Here is a 25227-nt window from a genome sequence, read left to right as displayed (position 1 = left end):
CATTTGCAATTGCAGGAACTCAGCGTGACTTATGATGGAGTCCTGAAATAGGTACAGAGCAGGGGCTGGCACATCTGGCTGTGGTGCAGACTGAGTGCTTTATTAGTGATGACTGCATTGCAGTAATGCCCCCCAAGTATAAGGGGTAATTCTTCTTCAATAACCAGTTAATTTCAAACTTTTATTTACTATTAGGTTGGCATTCTTTTTAAATAGTAAGTAGGAGAGCAGAGGATTTGACACACGACCTGAACTGTAAGATCCAACCTTCATTCCAGATTTAAATACTGCTTTACTTGAGATGACATCCAGTAAATTTTAAGAAAATAATGAGTATTGGGCTAACATAGTGAGAAATGTCAACATTGATAACGGTGATTACCTATTTTTGAAGTTTTGTTTGACGTAGGGTCAAGAAATGTTCGCTGGAATTCAGCACTAAATGAAACTTCCTTGTTGAAGGAGGGTGGGATCTTTGCACAAAACATTTTTGCTCTTTAAAAAAAAGTAGGAAAAAAAATAAATTTAATTTCCCTTGAAGATGATGATCTTGGCAGAAGGAGCTAGGAAATGAGTAATTTAACTCCTTTTTATGTAATTAGTGTAACCAGGCATGGTTTTATTTTAACATTTGCTTAATTTTTGAGCCAGATTTATTTTACAACTCTAGTTGACTTCATTTCCTGCTTGCTCTGAATGGTCTTGTTTTCTTTTTAGCTGGGCTGGCCATTAGACTTATTCAAATAGATTTTTAATATCTCAAACTCATCAAATATTTGCTAACTGGCCTTTGAAGTTGATTTGTATTTTATTTCATGTATTATTGAAAAGTTAAGAAGTAATACTTTTTGTTCTTATTCAAGCTGCTTTTTATTTGTCATTGTAATACAATGGAAAAAGAACAGCCTGAACTGATTAAAAATAAATAAATAAAAGGCCTGGAAACTCAGTTAAGGATGAAACTCAATCTTTAAGTCAGAGGGTTTTTTCAGGTATAACAGGAATCTAAGAAAATTGGTGATCTTCTTTGTGCCCTGTGCCTGCTCCAGTAGAAGCACAAAAGGACAGTTAAGCAGCTTTGCCAACACCAACCTCTGCTCTTGCTCAAACCCTTCCAGAGTTGGTATTTCCTTGCAGAGATTATGCTCCCACTGAACAACTCTGAGCTGTCTGAAGTGTAAAATTCTTGATTACAAAGCTCTTTTCATTGCCTTAATTATGCACACCTTGACTAAAATGGTTTTAATGATCATAGCCAAACTGACCAGCTAGTAGGACTTGAAAAGTTCAGAGACTCAGACCAAGAGTGGTATTTTTGTTTTCCAGTTCACAAAAGTGCTAAGTGCTCATAATGAATAATCAAACTCTAAAGTGTGAGATGCAGAACCAATATTAACAGGACAGTGATGTCCTTTCCCCACGTGTCACTCTCAGTTCTCCTACGTGCAGTTGTGTGTCATCACTGCCCATGATTTGTCTAGTTTTTATTTAGTTGCCTAAAATACTTAACTGGTTTTCTGGTTTCAGATCCCAAATGTTACCACTTAAATCAACTGAAATATGTTCTGCCCTCAGGTTTGGAGTTTTTTTTTTTTTAATTTGCAAGTGTCCGTGGGGCTGCAGATTGTCCTGTGTACAGGTCTTGAAACACATAAAAATGAATGCATTTAACCTGGTAAATTACAGCAGTGTACAGTCTTGTAAGAGGACTATTGTTTTTCTCATCCTGGGGTTGCTGAGGGGTAAGATTTTTGTGATTGCACTGGATGCCAGACCCGCGTTGGGTTGGCATTGTGTGGAGGAAGCAGGCAAAGGGCAGTGATGGGAACGCGTTGGTACCGAGCGAGATGCCTGCACAGCAGATCCCGAGCGCGGTGCCTGCCCTGGTCACTGCTCCCAGCGGATCCCGAGCGCGGTGCCTGCCCTGGTCACTGCTCCCAGCGGATCCCGAGCGCGGTGCCTGCCCTGGTCACTGCTCCCAGCGGATCCCGAGCGCGGTGCCTGCCCTGGTCACTGCTCCTCACCGCTGTGCTCTCCCGCACACTGTGTGCTCTGCCTGCCTGCGGTGTGGCAGAGCCCGGTCTTCCGTTTGTCTCCCATTTTGTGTGGCTGGGAAGCTTCGAGCTTTGCTTGGGAGGAGAGGGAGGAGAGACGTGGAAACAAGGCTGGATTAGTGCCGGAGAGAATGAATTAACTCCGAGTTCGTTTTCTTTCGAGATGAGCTGCCGCGAGTCCCGCGGGCCGGCGCTCCGAGGGCCGGTGCCTCGGCGCGGCCCGCGCTGCCGGCCGGGGCAGCTGTATGGAAATGGGGAACTCTCGGGAGCCGCGATCCCCGCGCCCGCACCGGCGCGCCGCGGGACCCGCCGGCAGCTCGCTGCCCCCGGAGCTGGCCCTTGGCGCTAGGAAAGCGCCTGACTGGGAATCGCTTATAAATAATAGCGATAAAACACGTCGAGAGCTCGTTTGTTCCGAGCGCCGCGGAGCTGATGGCCCCGGACGCCTTTCAGAAGACTTAAAGGAAGCCCGAGGTTGTGCTCCATTGAAATGCAAATGGGGAGAGCCCTTTCTCTATGCAGTGCGAGTCCGGGGAAAGGAAAGCAAACGACATTTTCGGAACTCAGTGTTTAACATACTTGAATATTTGGTAGCTTGAAGTAGCCACCGATCAGTTGTCACTGTAGCAAACAGAGCTTTTAGCCTCCGCATGGCATGCAGTGACTTTCAGGAAGTCATGTTGTTTGGGGTTTTTTGTTTGCCGGATTGGATTTTCTGGTATATCATAGATCCCAGATAAAAATCACTGTTATGGTCAGTTTTGTAACATTTTAGCTCTTAAGATTTCTGTGTAAGTCCTGTTAATCTAAATTGTATGCTTTTAATTTGTACATCTTGGTTTCAAAGGTTTGGAACATAGACTTGAATTCAGGTTTTATTTCTCATCTATTCTCTGCCTTTATCAGAACTGATTTGCTAATCTCTTGCCTTTAGATTAGCTCTAGATTTGAAAGTTGCCAGGGTTCTGACAGCTGCTGTGATTGTACACAGCTTTAAGAAATTTTTGTCTTTTTTAAGAAGTAGATTTTGGAACAAACCTGGCCCTGAAACTATTAATAGTCTGTAGCTTGAATAAAAGCACCCTCAAGTGTTAGGACTAAGCATGACCAGAAGAAGAAAATAAAACACACAGCCTGCAAGGCAGAATTAGGAAAAGACTCTGTTTTGAAAAGTTCAGAGTGAGAATGAGCTTCATGTTCCAGTTGTAAAGAGTGCTGCCTCTTAGGCTGAAAGACCCGTGCTCAGCTCCTTCCTCCCAGCGAGTTCATGACTCTTGCAGGAGCTTGCAAGGCTGACTGTATCCAGAGTAGAACTTCTCACAAACAAAGCCTATTACACGCAGAGGAAGATAAAATATACTTGAAATAGCAACAGATATTCCACAGTATACAAGAGGAGATTTTCTACAGAACAATGGATACAAATAGCAGCCCAGAATGACCTGATATTAGTTGTGGGTTGTTGGGGAAGGGGGGGTTCCCCCTTTCTTTTTTTGTTCCTGTGCATTAGCTTACAGGAACAAGTGTATATTAAACAAAGGATAAACTTGCATAAGGGTATTTATCTCTCTCTGGGTAAAACCCATACTAAGACATGAAAGGTAAAAGCTGCATTAATTACTCAAGAGGGATTCAAAGCTCAGCAGTTTACTAGGATTGAAGGATTTATTGAAAAACAGTGGTTCTCATGTGTAACTCCAGGCAATAAACCTATTTAATTAAAGGCTTAATCTTCTAGTTGACATGTTTGCTACTGTTCCAATAAAAAGCTTCATCTGTAGCCAGATTTTGTAACTATACAAATAATAGTAGAATCCCTGGTCTTTGTTCATTTTTAACTGTTTAATTGTATTATGTTGGTTATATTATAAATGTTTAAGGACTTTTGTGCCTTTAGAAATCAAAAGCTTTAAATAGAAATTATTTAAATACAGGCAGTGTATCTTTACCTCTTTTTTCTCAAACAAATATTTTTTTAATAGAAGTTGATGACAGTATTCTGTATTGAGCAGCAGTTTTTTAACAAGTTGCCTCTTCAGGTTAGGTATGCACACTCAAAGCTGTCTCACATAAGTATCATTAATTCAAGTTTATGCAAAATTACAATTTTTCAAGACTCTTCATCTCAATGCTTGCTGCTCAGAAATTAAATCATGATGTATTATGAAGGAATAGATGAGAAAATAGGTGGTAAGAATAGTTAGATACCTGGATTATTTTATTCCAAACAAGGTTGGTCACTGCTAGAGACATGACCCAGTCCAGTAAGGTGTATTCAAGTGTTTCAGTGTAACAGCATCTATCAACTAAATCTTTGCTTTACTCAGCAAGAATTTTAACTTGGGTCTCTAATCCAGCAAATACTTTCAATGTTTTAAACTTCTATTTTTGGACTATTTCTTTCAATCACATCTTTAACAGAAATCTTTGCTTTGCTTTGCTTTAGGTTGGGACTCACCGGGAAGAAGGTGTCAGCCTCAACAGCAACCATTCAGTTCTTCCCAGTACAGTCTCTGCTCAGAGCACAGAACTAAATCATAAAACACAAGACAGCTACAGAGGTAACTTTCCAGGTTTAATGCTGGACAGGGTCTGCAGTAGTTCAGAGACAGTGAGGCTGTAGATCTTGGTAAAATGTCATCAGTTCATGGAATAGGGGCATAGATAATGTTGAAAAATAAAAATTAGTAACAAGTCCGATATACCACCACTGTTAGGGACTCCTGCAACAATTTTGAGGGGATCCCTCAATTATCCCAGTATAATTTCAAGAGAAGGCTGCATTATAGCCACATTCCTCCAGCTTAAGGGGCCATGATGCACTTGCAGAGCTGCAGCCATTTTCCCAGTTGCCCAGGAGAGCTGGGGAGTGGGCTGAGACCAGAGTTCAGCACAGCCAATGGAAGGAGGTCATTCCACACCCGTGTTTACAGTTCTTTCCATTTTTAGCTGAAGAAGTAAACTGCAGAAAACAGAAGTCAGCTCCTTTATTAGCATGCTAGCACCATTTAGGGGGTGTTGCACATTCAGCCTAAACCCAAGCCTCGATGTCAGTGCAACTCTGCCCTTAAATTTGCAGCCCAGACATCAGGTGCACATTTCCTTATTTCACTCAATGTCCTTTTGTCTTAAACAGTGTTTTCCTTAGACGAAGCTGTTACCAATCAAGCTGCTCTGTGAACTGTGATTGCTTTATAACCCATGACACATGTCCAAGTACAGCAGTGTTACCAGGATTTCTTGTTTCTGTTAGTTCTTCCTGTTGTCTCGCCAGACTCGTGCTCGGCTCTGGCCCCTCACTGCCATTCTCTGCTGAGGTCCTGTGCGGTGTTTCAGTGCTGTGACACTCACTCTGCTCTCTGGTTGCTTGCAGCACTGTCAGGTGGCTTACAGAGCCAGTCTGTGGCTATAGGTCCAACAGAAATCAAGTCTGAGCATAAGGAGAAGGATGAAAATATCCATGAACCCCCCTCATCAGATGACATGAAATCAGATGATGAGTCCTCCCAGAAGGATATCAAGGTCTCCTCCAGAGGCAGAACAAGGTGCGTTGCTGACATAACGTGGAGAATCTGTGCTTTGATAATGCTCAGTAACACGCTGTCCTTACATTTGATAAATTTATTGCAAGGCTTTTGTGTTACTGCAGTGCATACACCAACAAGCAGCTGAAAGGGAGAAAAAGTTTATAGTATCTGTATATATTTAAATACAAGGTAGAGGATTTGCTGGGAAAATCATTTATGAAGTGTGTGTTCCCTTATGCTAGTGCCATGCCTAATGTCTGCCTGTACGGGTAGCAGCAAAAGACTGAGGGCCCTGCCCAGCACAAAGGACGGGACAATGTCAGAAATTAGTGATACTTTGTACCTGGGCCAAGGCTGCCCTTCTAGATGTGAGTGTGTGGCAGCGGAGAGCTCCAGCTCCTGACCTGGAGCCTGAGGTGAAACACTGTGGCTAAATATCCACAGGAAACACTTTGTCCCCTCCCAAGCCACAGACACAAAACTGATACTGTGTAAATGCCTTTGGATCTGCCTGATAGGCAGAGGTAACAGTAAACAATCAAAATTTTGCAACCACATGCACAATTAAGACATGTTCAATGGCATTTTGTGTGTTAGTTTTAGTAGAACAGAGGTTTTGCACAGTTTTAGACTGAATTGGGTGAACCTATATTAAAAAAGGCTCTGCAACTTGATATCATTTGAGGCAGTTCAAGAATTCTAAATATAACTGTTTAGCTCTACCCTGAGTAGAAGAAAAAATAGTTCTAGAATTTGTCAGTGTGGTATTTATCGAAAGTAAAACTCTTAAATAAGCACATGAAATTGAAAATTCCTTGAATGTGTTTTTCTATAAGCTGATGCATTGGAAAATAGCAAAAACTTTGTTGGAAATTATTTTATTCTTCATCTATTTGGAGTCAGCACCAGGATCACTTGTTTGAAATGCCAGTGATGTTTCAATATCCTGCTACGTTTCCTTTCTTGCAGCAGTACTAACGAAGATGAGGATTTAAACCCGGAGCAGAAAATAGAACGGGAAAAGGAGAGGAGAATGGCAAACAACGCCCGGGAGCGTTTGCGTGTGCGAGACATTAACGAGGCGTTCAAGGAGCTGGGCCGCATGTGCCAGCTGCACCTGAAGAGCGAGAAGCCGCAGACGAAGCTGCTGATCCTGCACCAGGCTGTGGCAGTGATCCTCAGCCTGGAGCAGCAAGTGAGAGGTCAGTGGCCTCGGGGCTGGGGCAGGTCTGTGGCAGCTTTGTCCATGGAGCTGCGCGGGGCTCTTGAAACCTGCTCAGCCAGATGCATGAGCTACTGAAAGTGTGTTTGCTGTTCTGTAATGATGCTGAAGTTCTTTAGAGAAAGCAAAGAATCACTTTAAAAAAAAAAAAAAAAGAGGGGAACAGAGTATAAGGTTTATAATTTGACCTTTCTTTTTCCTTTTCAATTAGTCATCTCTTCACTTAAGTTTTCAAGGTAAATTAAAATATTGATAAAGCTTGCTTTAAATTGTAACAAGCACTTATTTAGTAGTAGAAAAGATTTAGCAACAATAAGAGATCTGTTTCAGGATGAACTCCGCATAATTGAAATATTAAAATGCAGTGAATTTATTTGTGTTATCATAAGTTTTTGCATTAAACATGTACTGGGGAGGGAGGAGACTTCTACTCTAATTGAATCAGAACTGGGTTTGCATGAATCTTCTTTCTCTGATCCCTTCAAATTTTTCCAAGAAAAAAAACAATAGGCTTGCTGGTAGGTGCAGAAGGAAAACTACTTTTTGCCATTCATTCTCGTAACAAGAGATGTTTCTAGGAATTATGTTTGGTTCGTCAACTCTTCTGTTCTTGTGAGTTGGTGAAGACACAGTTGACTTTAAATCTCCGTGTCTACTTTTGCCAAAAACATATTGAAGTTCGGGGGCACCTTTCTCTAACTTTTGGTCAGCCCTGAGTCAGACTGGATGGTGGCTGGGAGTCCCTTCCAACAGAAATAGTCTCCTGTGGAGATGGCACTTCCCAAATGAGTGTCCTTGTGTTTTGCTGTTTGGGACTCATCAGCAGCCATCTTCCTTAGTGTCTCACTGATGGAAGTGTGTCAAGTGAAAAGTCTGAGATGTGGATATGTCAGTGGTTGTATTTGCTCAATGCACTACATCTTTGAATCGCTGATGTCACTGAGTGATAACAATGTTTTATTTTTGCATACCTCATTTTTACTTCCTTTTTCTCATTTGTTGCTTGCATTTTGAACAGAAGACCCAAGCAACAGTTAGAAGTTTATTGAAAGAGGCTAAATTACTAACTTAACACAAACTCATGTCCTTCATGGAGTGAGGATGAGATGCTGTGTTTTCAGGCACTTTTACTGATACAATTGTTAGTAAAGAAACACACTGTGTCCAGCCAGAGCTCTTCCAAAGTACAGAGCAACTGTTCTGCAGATGAGATAGCAGCTGGGGCCATGGTAAAACCCAGTTTAGCATCTCTGAGGCTGAGATCTCAGACACTGTTTTGGTCTGAAAATGGTTGCTGTGGTCTAGAAGATATGGTTGAGTATTACGAAGTCAGAGAGATACTCATCAAGCACAGGTTTTGGTGTTTAAAAAGCATGAATTCTATCTCCCTGCTCTCACAGATTCTGTAATTCACAGGAAGCTCCATGTTAATAAAATCATTCTGCCTTGGTCAGAGGACTTCCGACCCTGGTGTCTGTGGTAGAAAACTTTTGTGCTAGCAGCTAAACTGGCCCCGCTGTACAGACAGTGTAAACGGAGAACTTCCCTTCCTCCCGTTCCCTGTGCTCCGCGTGTCCGGGGCGGGTGCGGGGCCTCCTGGAGAGAGGCCCTGGCTCCCGTGTGTCCTGCCCGTCCCCCTTTGCACCTGTTCCTGCGAGTGAGTGACCGGAGCTTTGTGTGACACCCACAGGAGCTTGCACAGTGCTTGATGTAATTGCATAAACAATTTCCTCTCTGCTGCTAAAGAAGCTTCTCATTTTGTGATTGGTGCTATTCAAAATGAACCATTTCAGATTTCAGCTCTCTCTGTAGGCCAGGGGTTTTTATCTCCATTTCCTAAATCACTGTAAATCAACTTCCTTTCAAGGTTTCCACGTAATTAAATCTTTAAAACTTCAAGGCAAGCCACATTTAGACAAAGAAAACTGTGATTAAGGAAAGTTAGCAGTTTTGGGTTTTTTTTTTCCGGTAGACTCTTTGGGAGTGCTCATCTTTAAGGAAATGCAGTAGGAGGCTGCTGATAATGACTTTGGTGACAGCAGAACTATCAAGTCCATCCAAAATAGTCTCTGTCAGATGAGCTAAAATGCACAGGGGTCAGTAAACTGCAGTTACTAGAGGGGTGCCTGTGCAGTGCAAGAAAAGGGCTTGTGCTGTCTGTTCAGTTTTGGCAGACTTCTTGCAGTTATAATTGTATCTGCCATCTCCAACTGCAAAACAGAATGTACTGACAGCTAGAAAATACCTTAAAATGTTGATTAAATTCCACAGTGGAATATATTACATGTTTTTTGTGTGTCTTTTGGACCCCTGTGATTGACATCTTCTATTTGATTCATGAAAAGCCATTTTGAAGAACAGAAACAGCTGACTCTTAGAAACTGTCATTATTTGGAAATGAGATCCAAATCTACATCTATTGAAGCTAAGTGGGGAAGTGGAAACGCACCGATGAAAATACCTTGATAGCTGGTCCACAGCTGGTTATTATAAACTATTGGCTTTAATGTGAGAGGAAATAGGGTTTGGAAAAAAAAATAGTGCTCCTGCTGTATGTGACTGTCATCACAGTCTTTTGATTGAACCAAGATGGGCACAAGGTGATTTCACAGATTGAGGCTGATGAGAACTATCCATTCAGAGTGTACTGCCTCCCCTGCCCTAGCAGCTGGCTAATACTTACTAGGAAGAAAGAAGCAGCAACATTACTAAAACTAGTGTGATGTCAGCAAGGTTGGTAAGACTTCAGCCTACCAACAAAATGGATACATTCAATTTTATTATATTGTAAATTGCAGACAGTTCTCATTTAGCACTTAAGTGTCTTATGCTGATAAAGGAGGTGCTTTTTAAAAGTTTCTGAAGGTGTATGTAGGCTGCTAAAAGTGATTGGGTTTGGCATTTTGTCTCTGGGGTTTTTAAATACCAGTTTAGGAGCTGTCTGGCAGGACTTTCAGTAGTGATTGTCTGCAGCTTTGGACAGCTGTGGGTGAGCAGGGGGTGTCAGCAGCTGAAGAGGGAAGCTGCAGAGCTATTTTTACTCCAGGGTTCTTGTATCGATATTGCCCGTGGTGTCAGCGTTTGGGATATTAAGAACTCTGATTCTTCTGTTACAGAACGAAACCTAAACCCTAAAGCAGCCTGCCTTAAGAGAAGGGAAGAAGAAAAAGTTTCTGCCGTATCGGCAGAGCCACCAACACCACACCCAGGAAGCCACCCTGGCCTGAGTGAAACTACCAACCCTATGGGTCATATGTGAACACCAGCCAGGTACGTCAGGGGATGGCTCTTGCTGCTTTGTGTTGGCTGAAGTGGGGGAGACACCTGGATATGGTGGGGTTTAGTTCCTGAGCTGCCAGCAGCACCAAACTTCTCTGTGCTCTCACGTCTCTCAGCAGAAGCAGAAGGCTGCAGATTTGTTTGGGTTTATAATAAAACCCCAAGAAATTGTCGTCAGTCTCTTTATTTTCATGCCTCGTTGCCAATGGCTACATCTCTTGGCTCAGGTGGCCTTCTTGGCATGACATCAGAGGAACAATGAACAGCTTGCTAGATAAGCCAAGCTTATTAGAGATGAATTATACATCTTTAAATGGTCTAAATATTACATCAGTTGATTTAAAAATCGAGGTATTGTTTCCCAGTACTGATACAGTTTCAGGGACTCCTCATCCCAGAGAGATTTGCTCTCTGGCTCAATGCCAGTCATTCTAACTCCTCTCATTTGCCCAACAGAGATTGGGAACTGTCTTAAGTCACAATCTGTATTGGTGAAGATAGTTAAAATTTAAAAGTAATGTTTGCAGCTTTGCAAGGTATGTAACATCTCATTGAAACACACTCGTGGGGAGGCCCTACAGGAATATCAGTCTTTTGGGTTTATTCATGTTACTGGTTGGTTTTCTAAATAGTTGGGAAACCTTGATTTTAAAAGGAAAAAAAATTGAGTATTCCAGTAGAGCTGTTGCCACTTTCAAAAAGAATAAAAAAACTGGGTTCAGTGTCCTTGTTTTAATCCAGAACTTTACTGAATTTTATGTTTTGGGAAGTTGTTTCTTGTTGTGTATATTCTAATTCTTAATGCTTTCAATTTCTCTAATTTGTTTTATTTCATACAAGAGCAATTGGCTACTTTGGAATTGTCAGATAATTTTTAATTTACAGCCAACTTAGTCTGTCCTTTCCATATAAATATAAAGAACCACTTTCAAAAGTTTGCTTTTTTAATAGCATAACTTTATGGGTTGACTGAAGTGCAACATTGACAGAAGGGGCTGTACAGGAACATGGCAATTTACCTTCAGGAGGGAGTGAACTTGGCACTGCTTGATCTGGAGAGCAAAGCCACACACAGACTGAAGGTCTGAGATGTGCAGATTATTCTTTCTCCCTTATCCAGAGAGGCCCAGCAGAAGGTTCTTTAGAGTAATCTCTTCAATGTATCACGTTCAAGACGGATATCTCTGGAACGGGGGATTTCAGGGGCTCTCAATGTGATCTTCTTTTGCACCTAAATGACTGAAAATGCCACCAAATCCAGTTCAAATTAGGTCTCTAGTGTTGATACTAAGCTTTTTAATTATTCTTTTCCTAATAACCTCTTTCTTCTCCTAAACTTCTTTCTAGAATTCCAGAATTATTGGTAGGATACACAGAAGGTGACCTTTCTTCACAAGGACACAGACAACTAACATTATATGAAGACACAAACCTGACAGGAGAAAACACTTGAAACAAGAAACCCAAATGCAATCTTATGATCAAAGCTACTGGTCAACACCTGCATCAGGAGTGAAGATACAAGATCTTCAGACAGAATTTCAGCCCATGAGATACTCTGAACATATCATTCTGTTGCAAGCAGTGTGTCGCTTCTGCACAATCAGAGACTGTTGTGATCTCTCCACTCATTGTGGAAGTTGCCTTGTGCCTAAACTGAATTGACAAATGCATTGTAACTACAAATTTTATTTATTGTTATGGAACTGTAAAGGTCTACATATAAAGGGAAAAGTTAACATGTTAAAAGCTGATAAAATTTCAGCTGAATGCCAGCATTTACTAAAGCTGTTCACATTCAGAGAACAAAGCAGTGACAACCGTCGACCCGTAGCATTCCCAGCATACCTATTAGTGTCTTAAAAAAGGAAGGGAAAAGTCTTTTGTTGTCCTTTCCTCTCCTTTTGCCATATGACTAGTGTTTTCCATGCAATAGGAAACTATTCCTTGGTATAGCTTTTTTTATGTTATTTTTGATCTCTGGTAATCTGAACAGTTATGGTCACAGTTCCCCTTCCATACTGAGCTCTGTGCCTCAAGCCTCTCAGAGGCCTCATGAAGGCTGCAGGCTGGAGCAATACTGTGACCATAACATTTCTTGGATTTAAAAAGTGATTTTTATTTTCCCTCAGACTTTCCTCAAACATTTTTTTTTTCTAATTATAAACAAAACCTTTTTAGGCTTCTAGGCTTCATAGTAAAGCTTGTAACGTGAAGTGTAAATTGGGTGGGGAGAATCTACTTTGTTAGAGTTGCTTTGTTTTCCGAGCAGTAAGTACTACATATAGTACATGTAAAGTGTTAGCTGTATGTAAGCACAAAATGCATTAAAATACAAAGGAGATTTTTTTCAGGCTGTAACTTTGGTGAATAGTAAAATCCTAAATTCACCGTGGCAGGTAGTGTGATGATATAACCACCAGCAAGGTGGGCTTATTACGTAATGGAATCTTAAGAGCAATGGTCACCAGTTTTTCCTTCCTGTACACGTTAACTATCATGTCATGTTGTATGGCTTGTCAGTGGAGAAAAAATAGTGTGAATCAAATGCAAATACCCCCGTCCCAAGCCATATTAGCATTAAACCTTTAAATGTTTCTCCACCAGAATAGTGTCCATAAGTATTCCTTTGTCACAGATGTGTTGAAATGGTTAAAATCCCTTTGAACTTCCATGGAAACTGTCTTCCACTGCAATGACCATGGGAGGAAATTTCCTAAGCCAAGGTTGTCTGAGCTATTGTTTATATAGTGCATCTTTCATCACTGGCAATTGGTTCACACACAAAACAGGAACAAAACTATAATTTTTATGAAGTCATTTAATTTGAAAGAACAAAAGATGGATTGATAAAATAAACTAATGAATTTAAGCTCATGTTTTGGATGGTTCCTAACAAAACAGTTTGTGGAATTAGTGGACTCATTTCTATTACTTTAATTTGCATATATCATCAAATAACACCTGATTATATCTGTGGCCTTGTTCTTCATTTCAGTGTTTATCAGCTAAACGGAATTTGTTGCTTATGACGTGTGAAAGTGATCACGTGCCACTGCCTGGCCTTTTTCCTTCTAAGCTTGTTGTCTTTTTGGCTATATTAGACTTTGCAGTATGCCCAGAAGCTTTCCTTCATAAAATAGAAAGAAAAAAACATTTGGCTTATTTTTCACTGTAGCTAGTCTTTTATACAATAATCTTGTAAGAAAATTTCTTGAATTCTAAATATTACTCTTTCTAGATTTTTGAAATCAAAAAAAGTTTTCAGTAAAAAGTTTCTTACTTTATTTTACTATATTAGGTAGTAAAAATGTAGGGTTATTTACCATAACCTGTTCATTAATATCAGAAATTTACAATAGCATTGTAAGACCATAGTAGGGTTCTAGCATACCGTGTAGTACCTATGGAGTATTGTAAGAGCTAATTGTCCGAGATGAATTGCTTCTCATCTTGTTCTCCAGTTTCCATTGTTGGTTTATTGCAGATTTGTACCCTGTGTCAAATTTCAAGGTATTGCTGATAAACCTTTCCAACCAGCAGCAAGAAGTTCAAAAAATTTCTGTCAATGTAACAGAAAACACTATGTATATAACATTTATGTAGCAATAAATGTGCCATCTTTTTTTAACATGGTAAATCAGTGAGTTTTTTAAATTTCTCTCTCCTCATAGGCAATGTGTTGCTTGAAAAACAGTGGCAAAACTCTCTTCTGCCTTTATCAGAACAAAGCCTGACACATTCTCAAGGAGCAGAGCATGTTGCAGGCACAAGAAGTGTTATTGCTCCCGTGAAGCCAGGCCAGAAGTGCCCAGTGCCTGAGGAGCAGCAGTGCCTGAGCTGCGTGTTTGCTGCTGCAGAGCAGGAAGGGGATTGCACAGGCAGACAGCAAACCAGGAGCAGCTGATCCCACAGGCACAGCCTCTCCTACAGCTCACTCCTGTCTCTGCCTGTCCTGAAGACAGGTTGCCTAGATCTGAGCCCCTTTGTGCAGGGAAGTTCAGTGCCAAGTTACTTCTGAACTGATTGATGCAGCTGTGTAGGTTTTGTGGCACTTCAGGGGGGGAAGGTCTCTAGTTCAAGCACATCAAAGATCCCAGCTCCTCTGTCTGTGTGCAGTGCTGATGTTTGAATGTGGGCTGTCAGCACAGCTGCTGTGCTCGGCACCGCTTCCGACTCCCGAGCCTGGCCTTGGTAACCTCAGAGATGCAGAGCGCAGGTCAGGCACGTGTTTGCTACAGAGACAAAGCTCTGGCATGGCCTCGCCAAACGGGAGCTCAGAGCCAGCCATGTCAGGCTGCCTTTTAGAATGGCTTCAGCAGCAGTGGGAGAGATGCCCGGTGCCTTCCCCAGCACACATTCCCAATTTGAACTTTACTCCAGTAACAATTCTAAACTCAGTCTTTGAACACCCATCAATACTCCCATTCCCTTTTCTGAATCAGACTTACAAGTTTTGTCACTTCTTTCAGAGAGAGTAAAAATGGCCATTTGCCCATCTTTATTTTTCTTTTACCACATGCTGTCTGGTTTGCATATACTTTCTGATCACAAGTCCTTCATCTTTTTTTTTTTTCTTTCCATGTTTCCTTCTTCCTTTTCCATTTGATTTTTGTGTGTGTGCGTAAGAGATGCACGTTGGGATACCTTTGTTAAATACAGTTCTTCTAGAATTAACATTTGAAATATTGTAGAAAAGTTCTGTAAATCTAAAGCACTGGGAAGGTCTTAAAATGGACTTTACTTTTTTTTACTCCAACTACTGCATAGTTGCTGCTAAAAAGATTCTGGATTCTTCATTAATTAAAATTTCCCCAAGAATTAAACGTTTTCCCCCAGCATCTGGAAATCATGGCAGACCAAAAGTAAAACGGAACCATGTGTAGAAGACAACCAAGACAGTGGGTGGTAAACTTTGCTGTTTGTTTGTAACACCAATACCTTCTGCATCATAATAACCCTTGCCTGTGGATATTAAAATGTCCTGTGAAAGGAAGAAACTTTAAAGCACTTTAAAGCCTGGCAGCAAATCAAGAGGGGGGCTCCAGCAGGCCCAGCAGGGATGAGGGAGCAGGCTGGCATCTTCCTGCCTGTGCACATGACTGTGGCTCCCTGCTCCCAGTGCCCTGCTCCCAGGGCATCCCCCACCCTGGGCTGCAGGGAGGGGAGTCCCTGGGGCCAGGCAGGCCCAGCTCCTGCCTTCCTGCTGCTGCTCTGCCCAGTGCAAGGAGGTGAAAGTCTCCCAGGCTGGGGGAGAATGGTGCTAAGAGGAGACTGCTGCAATCCTTCCTCCTCTTCCCCTCAGCTCTGAGCTGATAAGTCAGGTGCTATTTGGGGAATGTTTTGTATTGTTTAACCTTCGTTTGTTTTACTGAAGTTAATCTCTCTGTCAACCTGGATGCCTTGGCAAAACAGGGAGAGTTTATTTCTTGGTGAAAATAACAAATACACTGCTCAGCTCTTACCACAAGCATGGCGTGTGCATGTTCAGTACTTCAGCTGCTCACTGCAGTCACCTCAGGTTGTCTGTATCAGTCAGAAACTGTCCAGACCAAGCTCTGAAATAGCAAACTGTCTGGGCTGTAAACAGAATCCCTTTCAATTCTCTCCTAATCCTGACTTTTAAAATGTTTTGATGCAATTAATAACATCTGTTAATTAAGAAAAAAAAAAAAAAAACACACACACAAAATTATACCAGCTGAGATAAAAATTTTTTCCAAAATAGTGACTGTAACTTATCCTGGAGGGCAGATCTGTTAGAAAGTCCAGTGGCTAGGCTGAATACTTGGAATTATGGTTATTTCAGATGAACTGAAAAACTAGAGAAACAGGGATACCAAGGCTGTTTCATTTTCAGGAAAGGTCCACTGTAGTTTTAATAGTATCACCTAAACATATAGAAACAAAAGGTGTTAAATATAAACTATATCAGCCAGAGCAGCAACTGCTGCCAACGGATGAGAAAATAACTTACAATATAACTCAAAGTTCAGTCTGTGTTAGATGTAGAGCCCTGCTAGTCCTGGACTTCAGAAAAGCATAAGAAATGCAGACCCTATAGCTGGAGCAATTTCTTTCCATCAAAGCACTGAATACCATACAAGGTTTTATTTGTTTTGGAAAATTCTATATTTTAGCTCTTAAAAAAAAAAAAAATCAGGAGGAAATTATTCAAAGTAAATGGAATCAAACTCTCATACAAAATGGACACAGGAGTGTCTTGATAACTTGGTAATGTGGATTTTTCTCTCTACTTTATTTTTTTGCTGATGTTTTCTCACTGTATCTTGATATCAAAGGAAGACTTGGAAATGCCAGAACAGGTGATTTACCAGTTAGCTGGATTACTTCTTTATATTCAAGTAAGTTAAGTATACACATTAAATGCATAATCTCTCTATCCATGATGCAGAAAGGAAAAATAAATACTTGTGATGGTCCAATACAACTAAAGAAATTTAATGACCTTAAATGTGTGTGTATCAATTATAAAAATAAATTCTCCAAACTTGAAGTTATAAACTCATCTGTAGAATGAAATATCTGAGGAGCTATGGCTCCACATTTTACTTCCCAGCACCAATAAACGAGCAGACATGATCAGAATCATTCATTTATCACAGAAGTGGAATTAGTCACCAGCCTAGTTGTGTGTTTGCTAGGAAGACAACACATAGCCAATTGTTTGCTGCACAGACAGATCAGGTGCTCCAGACTGCTCCCAAGTGACTTTGCCTGCTGAAATAACTGCTTTCACAATCAGGTGAGTTCTTTAGGACATTTGTCAGCTTAATATTTCCTCATGAGCTTTATTCGCTCAGACTAGAACCTGGATGTGCCAGAATGAGAATCCACTTCTCAAAATGCTGAATGGCCACTCTGTGGAAGAAAAATCTCCTGGGTGTAAATATGAAATGACAAAGTACGGGAAAGTTTTGGATGATGTTTTGAACTTTCAGTTCACACCTGCAAAAGCTAAATAATCAGTATTTCCTTTTCAAGGTGACAAAGAAAGTCTTGCAGATGCACCTCCCATTCTGTTTGTACAATATGTAGCAGCAGAGAGCTCCCATCTGAACTCATCTTCTGTGTGCCACAAAGACACAAATGCTAATGCATCTGATTATGAATAGAACAGTTAGAGTTCATTAATCCCTAATACTACCTGACTAATTAAGACAAATGCACACAATATTGGTTTTAAAGTCGATGGACTCTGCTTCCAGTTTACCTGTTTAAATGGGTAACATTTAATTAAATGTACATTTAATTTGTTTATGTGTCTAATTAATAGCTGAAAATGTAATTAAACATAAAGCTTTTAAAATGCTTATTCATTTCCTAGCACACAAGAATAGTAAATGTGAGCATCAAAAAAATGCAAGTACAACAGAGGGCGAGAATGCTAAAAATTTAAAGAAAAAAGAAGGTAACAGCCTACAGAATCTGAAGGTAGTAACCCAATATAAATTAGTGCCTGTCATTATCTGCAGCCAGCTGTTCGTCATTATCCTGTTATATAGAAGTAGAACAAATGTGTCAATAAAGCACTCATTAAAAAGTGTTTTGGATATAAATGCAGATTCTGCATTTACAGGAGCATCAGGGAAAAGAGTGTGAATGACACCAAAACTGACACGTCAGGCTTTGCCGTCTGTTTTTCTGGTGTGGCTGTTTTTCCTATCTGGGATAACTGATGAAAATTAACTGCACACAGGTTCATTCCCATGTTTCTGTACCCCTCAACTTTTCAGCTGGAAGGCTCTGTAACCTGAGCTGGTTCTGTGTGCTTCCACAGGCCTTTCTGAACTTCCTTCCTTGGCCCTTCCCTGCCCCACCCCATCCCTAGTTTCTGTTGCATGAGATATGGTCTCCAAACTGTGGGCTGTAAGTAGTTTAAAGCTTCTGTTCCTTTCAGGCCCAGTGCTGGGGCTGCCTCCGTTAAAGCAGCAGCTGCCTCTGCCACAAGGAGCAGGAGCCAGAGCAGCTCTCCAGGGCAGGCAGGCCCAGAGAGCTGGGGTCGCTCAGCCTGGAGAAGAGAAGGCTCTGGGGAGACCTTACAGCTCCTTCCAGTGCCTAAAGGGGCCACAGGAGAGCTACACAGGGATTTTTTCAAGGACATGAGACAGAGGGTAATGAGTTTAAACTGACAGAGGGCAGGTTTAGATTACATATGAGGAAGAAATTCTTCCCTGTGAGGCTGGCTGGGCATTGGCACAGGTTGCCCAGAGAAGCTGTGGCTGCCCCATCCCTGGAAGTGCTCAAGGCCAGGCTGGATGGAGCTCTGAGCCACCTGGTCTAGTGGGAGGCATCCTTGTCCATAGCAGAGGGGTTGGAAGTCAGTCCCTTCCAACCCAAACCATTCCATGATTCTATGTTTGACAATAATCTGTTCATTGGGGGAAAAAAAATTATCCCACATTTGGTTTTAATTTATTTCATACTATTTAGTAATATTTTAAGCTCCATATGGAATAAGGAGGAAATCTGAGGGAATTTTCATCTGAGATCTGAACTGCTACATTATAGCCATACAACTTTTCTGCACATTTGCTAGAGTAATTTTTTCCTCCCTAGCCTATTAAAACTCCCTCTGCCCAAGGGCCCTTGATCTTACAAATACATATGCACAGTTTATGCAGAGGATAGCCCTTCTAATTTCAGTGGGCACACTTCTGTACTTCATACTGGGCTTGTATTATTTCTTCACAGGTCATGAGTCTGAAGCTTGCAGGTCTTTCTGGGTTTTCTACAGCACACAAGGTAGGAATCTGTGCAGCAAAAGCTTCAATGCTTCTTTTCTGTTAGAGGCCTCAAGACAAAAACACCAATATAGCTTCTTTCTCTACTTCCCTGCAAGGGAGGCTAACCCAGCATTTTAGAGCAGGAGGCTGGGTGTGGAACATAAGTACGTTGTATCTGTGCCTTTACAAAGAGATTTGGAGACATCTATTTTGCAACAATTGAGAAGAAACTGGGTGGGTGGTGTAGAAGAGGGGAACTGTGAAGACCAAATGTTTAGCTGTATTCAACTGTAAACAGAGTGATAGTCAGTAAACAGTTCCTCTGAAGAGAGTAATTAATAGGCACATGTGAAGAGATGGAAAAGAAGATGTATCCTTCTTCAGCAGACATCAAAGGGCAGGCTGGACAGTGAGGAATTGCGCATACCCCAAGGAGGCCACACAGCTGTATGTACATTCAGCTAGGAAATGTAATGCAGTGTAATGGGCCAGGGAAAAGAGGAGTGAGGGGTAAGACAGGCAGGGAAAAAGGAACAGTAACAAAGGAAGGAGCAACACGTTCTGTGGGCATGGGAGCAGGAGTGGAGAAGCATGGAGGTCTAAGCAGGTCAGCTCTTTCTGCTCAGGGGTCAAGTTGCAGAGAAGTTTTGCAGGATTAGAAAGAGTGATAAGACAGCACAGTAGGTAGCCTCAAAATAAGATAAGGAAACCGAGGAGGAGCCACTGAAATGAATGGTTCTTCATTGTGATTCTCCTGCCTCTTGCTACATCTGAAAGCAGAACCCTGTGGCAGTAGGCCAGTTTGACAGGGAAAGCGATAAAAATAAATTACATCCTCTGTTTCCAATACAGACTGAGACGTTTCCAAAAGAATGGGGGAAGGGAACTTATCTGCAGGGAGAAAAGGTACACACAGGATCCAAAACTCATTGTCTGTTCTCTATAAAGTGGTGTCATGACTGACTCCACTACGTACGTACTTGGCTCCAAAATGGGATTTTGGAACATTCCACCTCTGGGACCAGCTGCTTTCACAAATGTTCCATTGGAAGACAAATACTAGTTCAAAATTAAGGAAATGCTCTTTTCTGTCTCAAAGAGCACACATGAAGCTGGGAAGAACAAATCAGAGAAACTGAGGCCAAGAAGTTTGAAATTCCCAGTGTCCTGGGTGGTCTTTGTTGTTTAATTCTGCTTGTGTCATCGGTGGAGAATGTTTTCCTTCAAAACCTGACTAACACTTGGACAAGATAGATTTTCCCAATGAATTTGATTCACAGTTGAGCAGAATACATGCATGCCAACAGTGTGGTTTTGGCCTACTTTTTCAAATCAGGTTTTGTGCCCCAAACAGAGTCTAAGGAAACAGGTTATCTTCAAATGTCTTGGCACAAGTAGACAGGCATTTTTGCTGTAAAAGCAGCTTTAGCAAGGACAAATAATCTCTCTTGGACACAGCACTACATGAGTGTATTTGCACAAAACAAAACCAAAAAACAATGAGAAGGCTGGACCCAGTAGTAACTAAGCTGAAATGTTTGTAGGACCTGTTGTGACAGGACAAGGGGAATGATTTTAAACTAAAAGAGGGTACATTCAGACTAGATATAAGCAAGATTTTTTTTACAATGAGGGTAGTGAAACACTGGAACAGATTGCCCAGAGATGTGATAGATGCTTCATCCCTAGAAATTTTCAAGGTCAGGTAGGATGGGGTACTGAGCAACCTTATCTAGATGAAGATGTCTCTGCTCACAGCCAGGAGGGTTGGACTAGATGGCCTTTAAAGGTCCTGTCCAATCCCAACTATTCCGTGATCCTAAGAAACACCCCCTGTCCTCTTGTATGTACTCTCCTTTTGAGCTGTGCTCTGTGCAAAGGGAGGACTGCCCTGCCTTCTCTCATACTTCTGGTTGATGTGTCAGGTGACACATGGAGGGGAAATGTGTCTTCCAGGAGCAGTAACTGTGGGTCACACAAGGCAGGGAATACTTTGCACTCCATCCTGTGCTTAGGCCCAGGCAATTGCCCTATTAGTAATGTACTGTCACTCTCCCATTAAGAAAGTTGTCCAAGCTCTTTGTTTAACTACTTATTGTGGAATAAGCCATGGGCTCCCCATGAAGTGGAAATTTAAGATCCAGATCTCTCCTTAAAGATCCAGAACAAATATATTATTCATCTTACCTGGAGATTTGTCCCATACCACTAATGATTTTCCCAGAGAAAGATGCTGCATACAGCTAATGGCATTTTTTGAGTGTTAGACATTCCAAAGATGTCTACTCAAGGGAAGAAATTTCATGTTCCAGCAACTTAGAAACATTGGCTGCAGTTACTGCTAAGAATGGAATTGCAATTAGTCTTCTACAATCTTTTTAGGCATGCCTGAGAAACAGAGATGTCAATATTGAAAATCTGAGAGGTCAGTGAAGCAGTGTCCTTTGTTGATAGACAACAGACCATTCCTCAAAACTCCCACTTGCTGGGCTGGTGGAGATAACATTTAGTGTGAGACAGAGCAGCTTTAGTTTTAGGGCAGGGGTGCTGCCTCTGTGGTTCTTTGGAATCCTCTTTGCTGGAAAACAACATTGTATTATCCTCCAGAGATCAGCCAGGGCTGGTCTCCCATCTGTTCATGGATCTGCACCTGTTTTTCATTTCACCAACAGTGGCCACATGGCCTAAGATTGTGGGGGAATACAGAGAAGAAAATGAATGTGTGGCTCAGGCACTGGGGTTGCGTTCAGAAGTTCTGAGTTTAAATCCTGACTGTGTAGCATAACCCTGGAAAGTCTTTTCATTTTTGTCTACCTTACCCTGATCTGTAACGGACACAAAGAAGTGAATATTATTTTGGAGCCTTCTCCTTAACCTTTTTTTAACAAGAAATTAAGAAATTGGAGAAAAATGTCTTTTTCTTCTTTGCTTCTTTCTCACCCATCACAGAAGTCTTTACAGAAGTAGATCTCTATAAAACATGTCATTTATGATTAGGAACACCAAACATGTCTCCATCCATTTCCTTTGCACTCTGAAAAACAGAGGTGAAGGTTCCTTAAAGAAATTGCTCCATTTCTGCCTGTGTGAACAACAATGCTGCCTGCAGATTGCTCCAGTAGCAGAGAACTAGTGTATAGGTATTTTGAGTTTCTCTTGCAACTGATGCATGAGAATCAGAGTAGTCACTGTTGATCTGAGACTGAATCACATTCTAGCTGCAGCCAGTGTCAGAGACATACAGAGATGTGTATCTACTCCCTGCCTCTCTCATGTCTTGCACTGGCCATGCCATAGATGTGACTACATTTTGCTGTTCTTACAACACTTGTTTAGAAAAAAGAGGCAAAGTTGTTGCCCCTGCTCTGCCCACTCATTTTATTTATTGCTTCATCAGCCACACTCTCTGTGTTTATGCTCCAGTACAACAGTTTGGCTGCAGCTTCTGTGGACAGTCTGGAGATTGCTTGGGGCTAAATAAAGAGGGTAACTGCTGTCAGGTTCCATGTAAGTGCACACTGGGCATGGCAATACCAGGCTAAATGGGGACATGCTGACTTTGCCAAGTCCTACCAGTTTCTGCAAGGGTCCCTTAAAATTCTCAGTGTCACAGATCCTTGCAACTCATTCTTTGTCAATTCTCAACTTGGGCAGTGCCCGCCAAAAAAATTCTCTCACGTTTCTTCTGTCCTAACTGGGGACTGAGTTGATTATAACTGTTCTCAGAGTTGTTTCTCACCTTGAGCCTCAACAACCTCTACTGAAATCTGCTGGGGTTTGTCACTGACTTCAATAAAATTAGGCTTAGGCCTTTATCAGAAAGTTTGCTGCTTGCTGCAAGTCTGATTTCCATGTGATACATCTGTAAGCTTTTAGTTATCATGCTGCCTTTGAAATGGAAAATTGACAAACTGTTATCTCTGGGAGCTTGTTGGGTTCAGATTGGTTCCGTCAGATCACAAGTAAATTGGCACCAAGCAAGGTTGCTATTGAGTTCTTTATGTTTGATCCTCAAATTAAAAGCTATCTGCCTCGCTGGTGTGCACTCGAGACTATCAAGTGCACTTGAGACTACCTGGTTTTGTCTGAATTTTGCAACAATGGAAAGGGAAGGTGTTTTGCCTGACCTATGGATGAGGAGTTCTGTGTCAGCTTCGAAAACCTCTAGAGGACTGGGATACAATGTTATGCTGAACACTACAAATTTGCAGGTGCTGTGGCCAGAAGAGCTAATTAAAAGAAACAAATATGATCATTCATCTCGACTTTCTGCAAACTACAAATGCCTTGTAGTTTTTATAAAGGACCATACTTCTCAATTTAATTAGTCATTAGAATTCTAGCTGATTTGATCTCCTCCAGTCATGGAAAGTTTGTTGCAATCTAAGGTTTCTTTTCCTCAGTTCTTAAAATTTGTTCCTAATCTCTCATCTAAACCTGTTAATTTTCATTTAATTTCTCTCGATGTTGTTCTGCTTTTACCTGTGCCTACTGTGGGACTCCAGTTCTGTAGTATCCCATGTAGGCCCTGATGCAGTGCAGTCAATCAACTGTTTACTTTTTCTTCTCAACCATCTTCAGAGTCAGGTTTATATTTCAGGTCTCCATTCACTCCTAACTCCAGTATATATATTTTCAGAATTCAGATTATACCAATTTATCCAGCTTCTGGTGATCCAAATCACTATATTATTTTAAAATATTATCATTGAAACTCCTGCGGTTCACACTCTCTCAGTAGTTTTGTAAGGCCTACTTATAAAATCAGTTCTTTCACATTCAGATGTTTAATTTACATTTGACTCAATGGAAACATCCTTTTTGGAATGGTTTTTTGGAATGGCAAGATTAAACTTGCCTTTTACCTTAAAATAGCAGGCTATGCCAATATGGTGCTAACAATGAAGATGTTAATGTAGAAAGAGCCAGCTACTGAGATTTTTCCTCTATTACATGACTCAGCTTTCTTTTATAGCCTACCTTTAAGTTATTTCAATGATATCAGTTTTTTTCATAAGATGCAATAAATGCATTTGCTGAAAGGTAAACTAATTTGGACCCAATGCTCTCAAGGTATGGAGTAACTGAAATGGAAAGGGACCTTTGGAGTTCATCCTGTATAAAACCCCATTGAGAGCAAGGTGAACTTTAAAATTAGATCCAAGTGTACTCATAAGTAGAATTGCAACTACAGAAAAAGGCTGAATTCACTGCATTAAATTAACCATTCAAAAAGGATGGGACTTATAAATATTATGACAGATTGTTGCAACAAGGATGCTGCTATTGTATTTTGCTAGGCACCTTCTCACTGTGCATCCTTAACATAAATTATGGAGTAAAACTCTACTAATGACTCTAGAATCAACATAAACTCATGGAAATGTACAAATTACTTTGAAGTCTTCTGTCTCATCAGTGGCCCAAGAACTAGTGCTTACTTTAACCCTCTAAGGTACAACAAGTTGACTTAAAAATTTTTCACTATCTATATGCATTTGTATTTTAATTCTACTTTGTAAAAAAAAATAGTCTTCCCACTTATGGAATGATCTTAGTAAAAATAGATATTTGACAGAAATCTGTAAAGTGATTTTTTTTAGTATAAAATACTGTTGTAACATTTGCTCTTCTGGTTTTATTCTTTATTTACTACAGTTTTTCGACATCTGTTCCTGTCTCTTTTCATCAAATATTTATCTGCAACAGCTGAAAGAGCCTCATTTGTTTTAATTAAGAATAAGACCACCAAGCTGGGATCACTTCCTTGGCTCTTCCATGGCTTGCACAGACAGACAGTAGATCTTGTGAGGTTTCCTGAGGGTGGCCCAGTGACAGGCTTCCCCCCCGCCCCATATCCTTTTCTTTTGCACCATGTTTATTTTGGGATAGAGAAATGTAATCAGAGCCACATTCCGACCACAGAAACTTTTTACAGTTACACGCATGAGAAAGGAGGATGATCTTGTTGTGTTTCATTTGCTCTTTCATTGGAAGAAATTATTTTCTGATTTGTGACTTCTGGGATGGAATTATCATTGCCACAGAAACACAGGAATAGCAATAAGGTTCAGCATGTTAGCACTGACAGAGGCAGAAAGTGCTTAAGGAAAAATTGTAGCAATTCAGCTGAAGAATATGCTACTGACTGAAAACACATTTCTTGTACTTTTTCTCACTAGCTAATATCTATTTCACCTCTTTTCTTTTTCCCCCTGTTGACTTAAGAAGAGGCAAAAACAAAGAAGCAACATAAAATAAGTTCTTTGTACAAAGTCAGTATTCTAAGGCAGTGGTACAGGCTCATGCCTATTGCCACTAGAACTGTTCTAAAGAGTGTGTGGGACATGCTATTTTCAGTTTTATGTATTCTAGAGAAATACTTCTGGAGTGCATAG

At 41.0% G+C, this 25227-nt stretch overlaps 1 protein-coding gene across 16 annotated transcripts in view; it reads left to right on the top strand.

The window, feature by feature from the left end:
• TCF12 (transcription factor 12) overlaps positions 1–13713 on the top strand; it is a 160442-nt gene extending 146729 nt beyond the window's left edge. For 13 of the 16 annotated variants that reach the window (XM_053988718.1, XM_053988717.1, XM_053988715.1 and 10 more), the window contains 5 exons: positions 4501–4615; positions 5428–5599; positions 6551–6783; positions 9920–10073; positions 11430–13713. In XM_053988718.1, coding sequence (XP_053844693.1) covers positions 4501–4615; positions 5428–5599; positions 6551–6783; positions 9920–10062 — 663 coding nt within the window. In that variant the 3' untranslated portion in view covers positions 10063–10073; positions 11430–13713. The remainder of the gene's footprint in view (positions 1–4500; positions 4616–5427; positions 5600–6550; positions 6784–9919; positions 10074–11429) is intronic. The other 3 variants (XM_053988727.1, XM_053988716.1, XM_053988728.1) reach the window with 1 other exon arrangement.
• The last annotated feature ends 11514 nt before the right edge of the window (positions 13714–25227 follow it).

The sequence above is a fragment of the Vidua macroura genome, chromosome 12 (assembly GCF_024509145.1).
Source record: "Vidua macroura isolate BioBank_ID:100142 chromosome 12, ASM2450914v1, whole genome shotgun sequence".
NCBI lineage: Eukaryota > Metazoa > Chordata > Aves > Passeriformes > Viduidae > Vidua > Vidua macroura.
The sequence above is the reverse complement of the archived record's forward strand: the minus strand, read 5'-3'. Positions and strand labels throughout refer to the sequence as shown.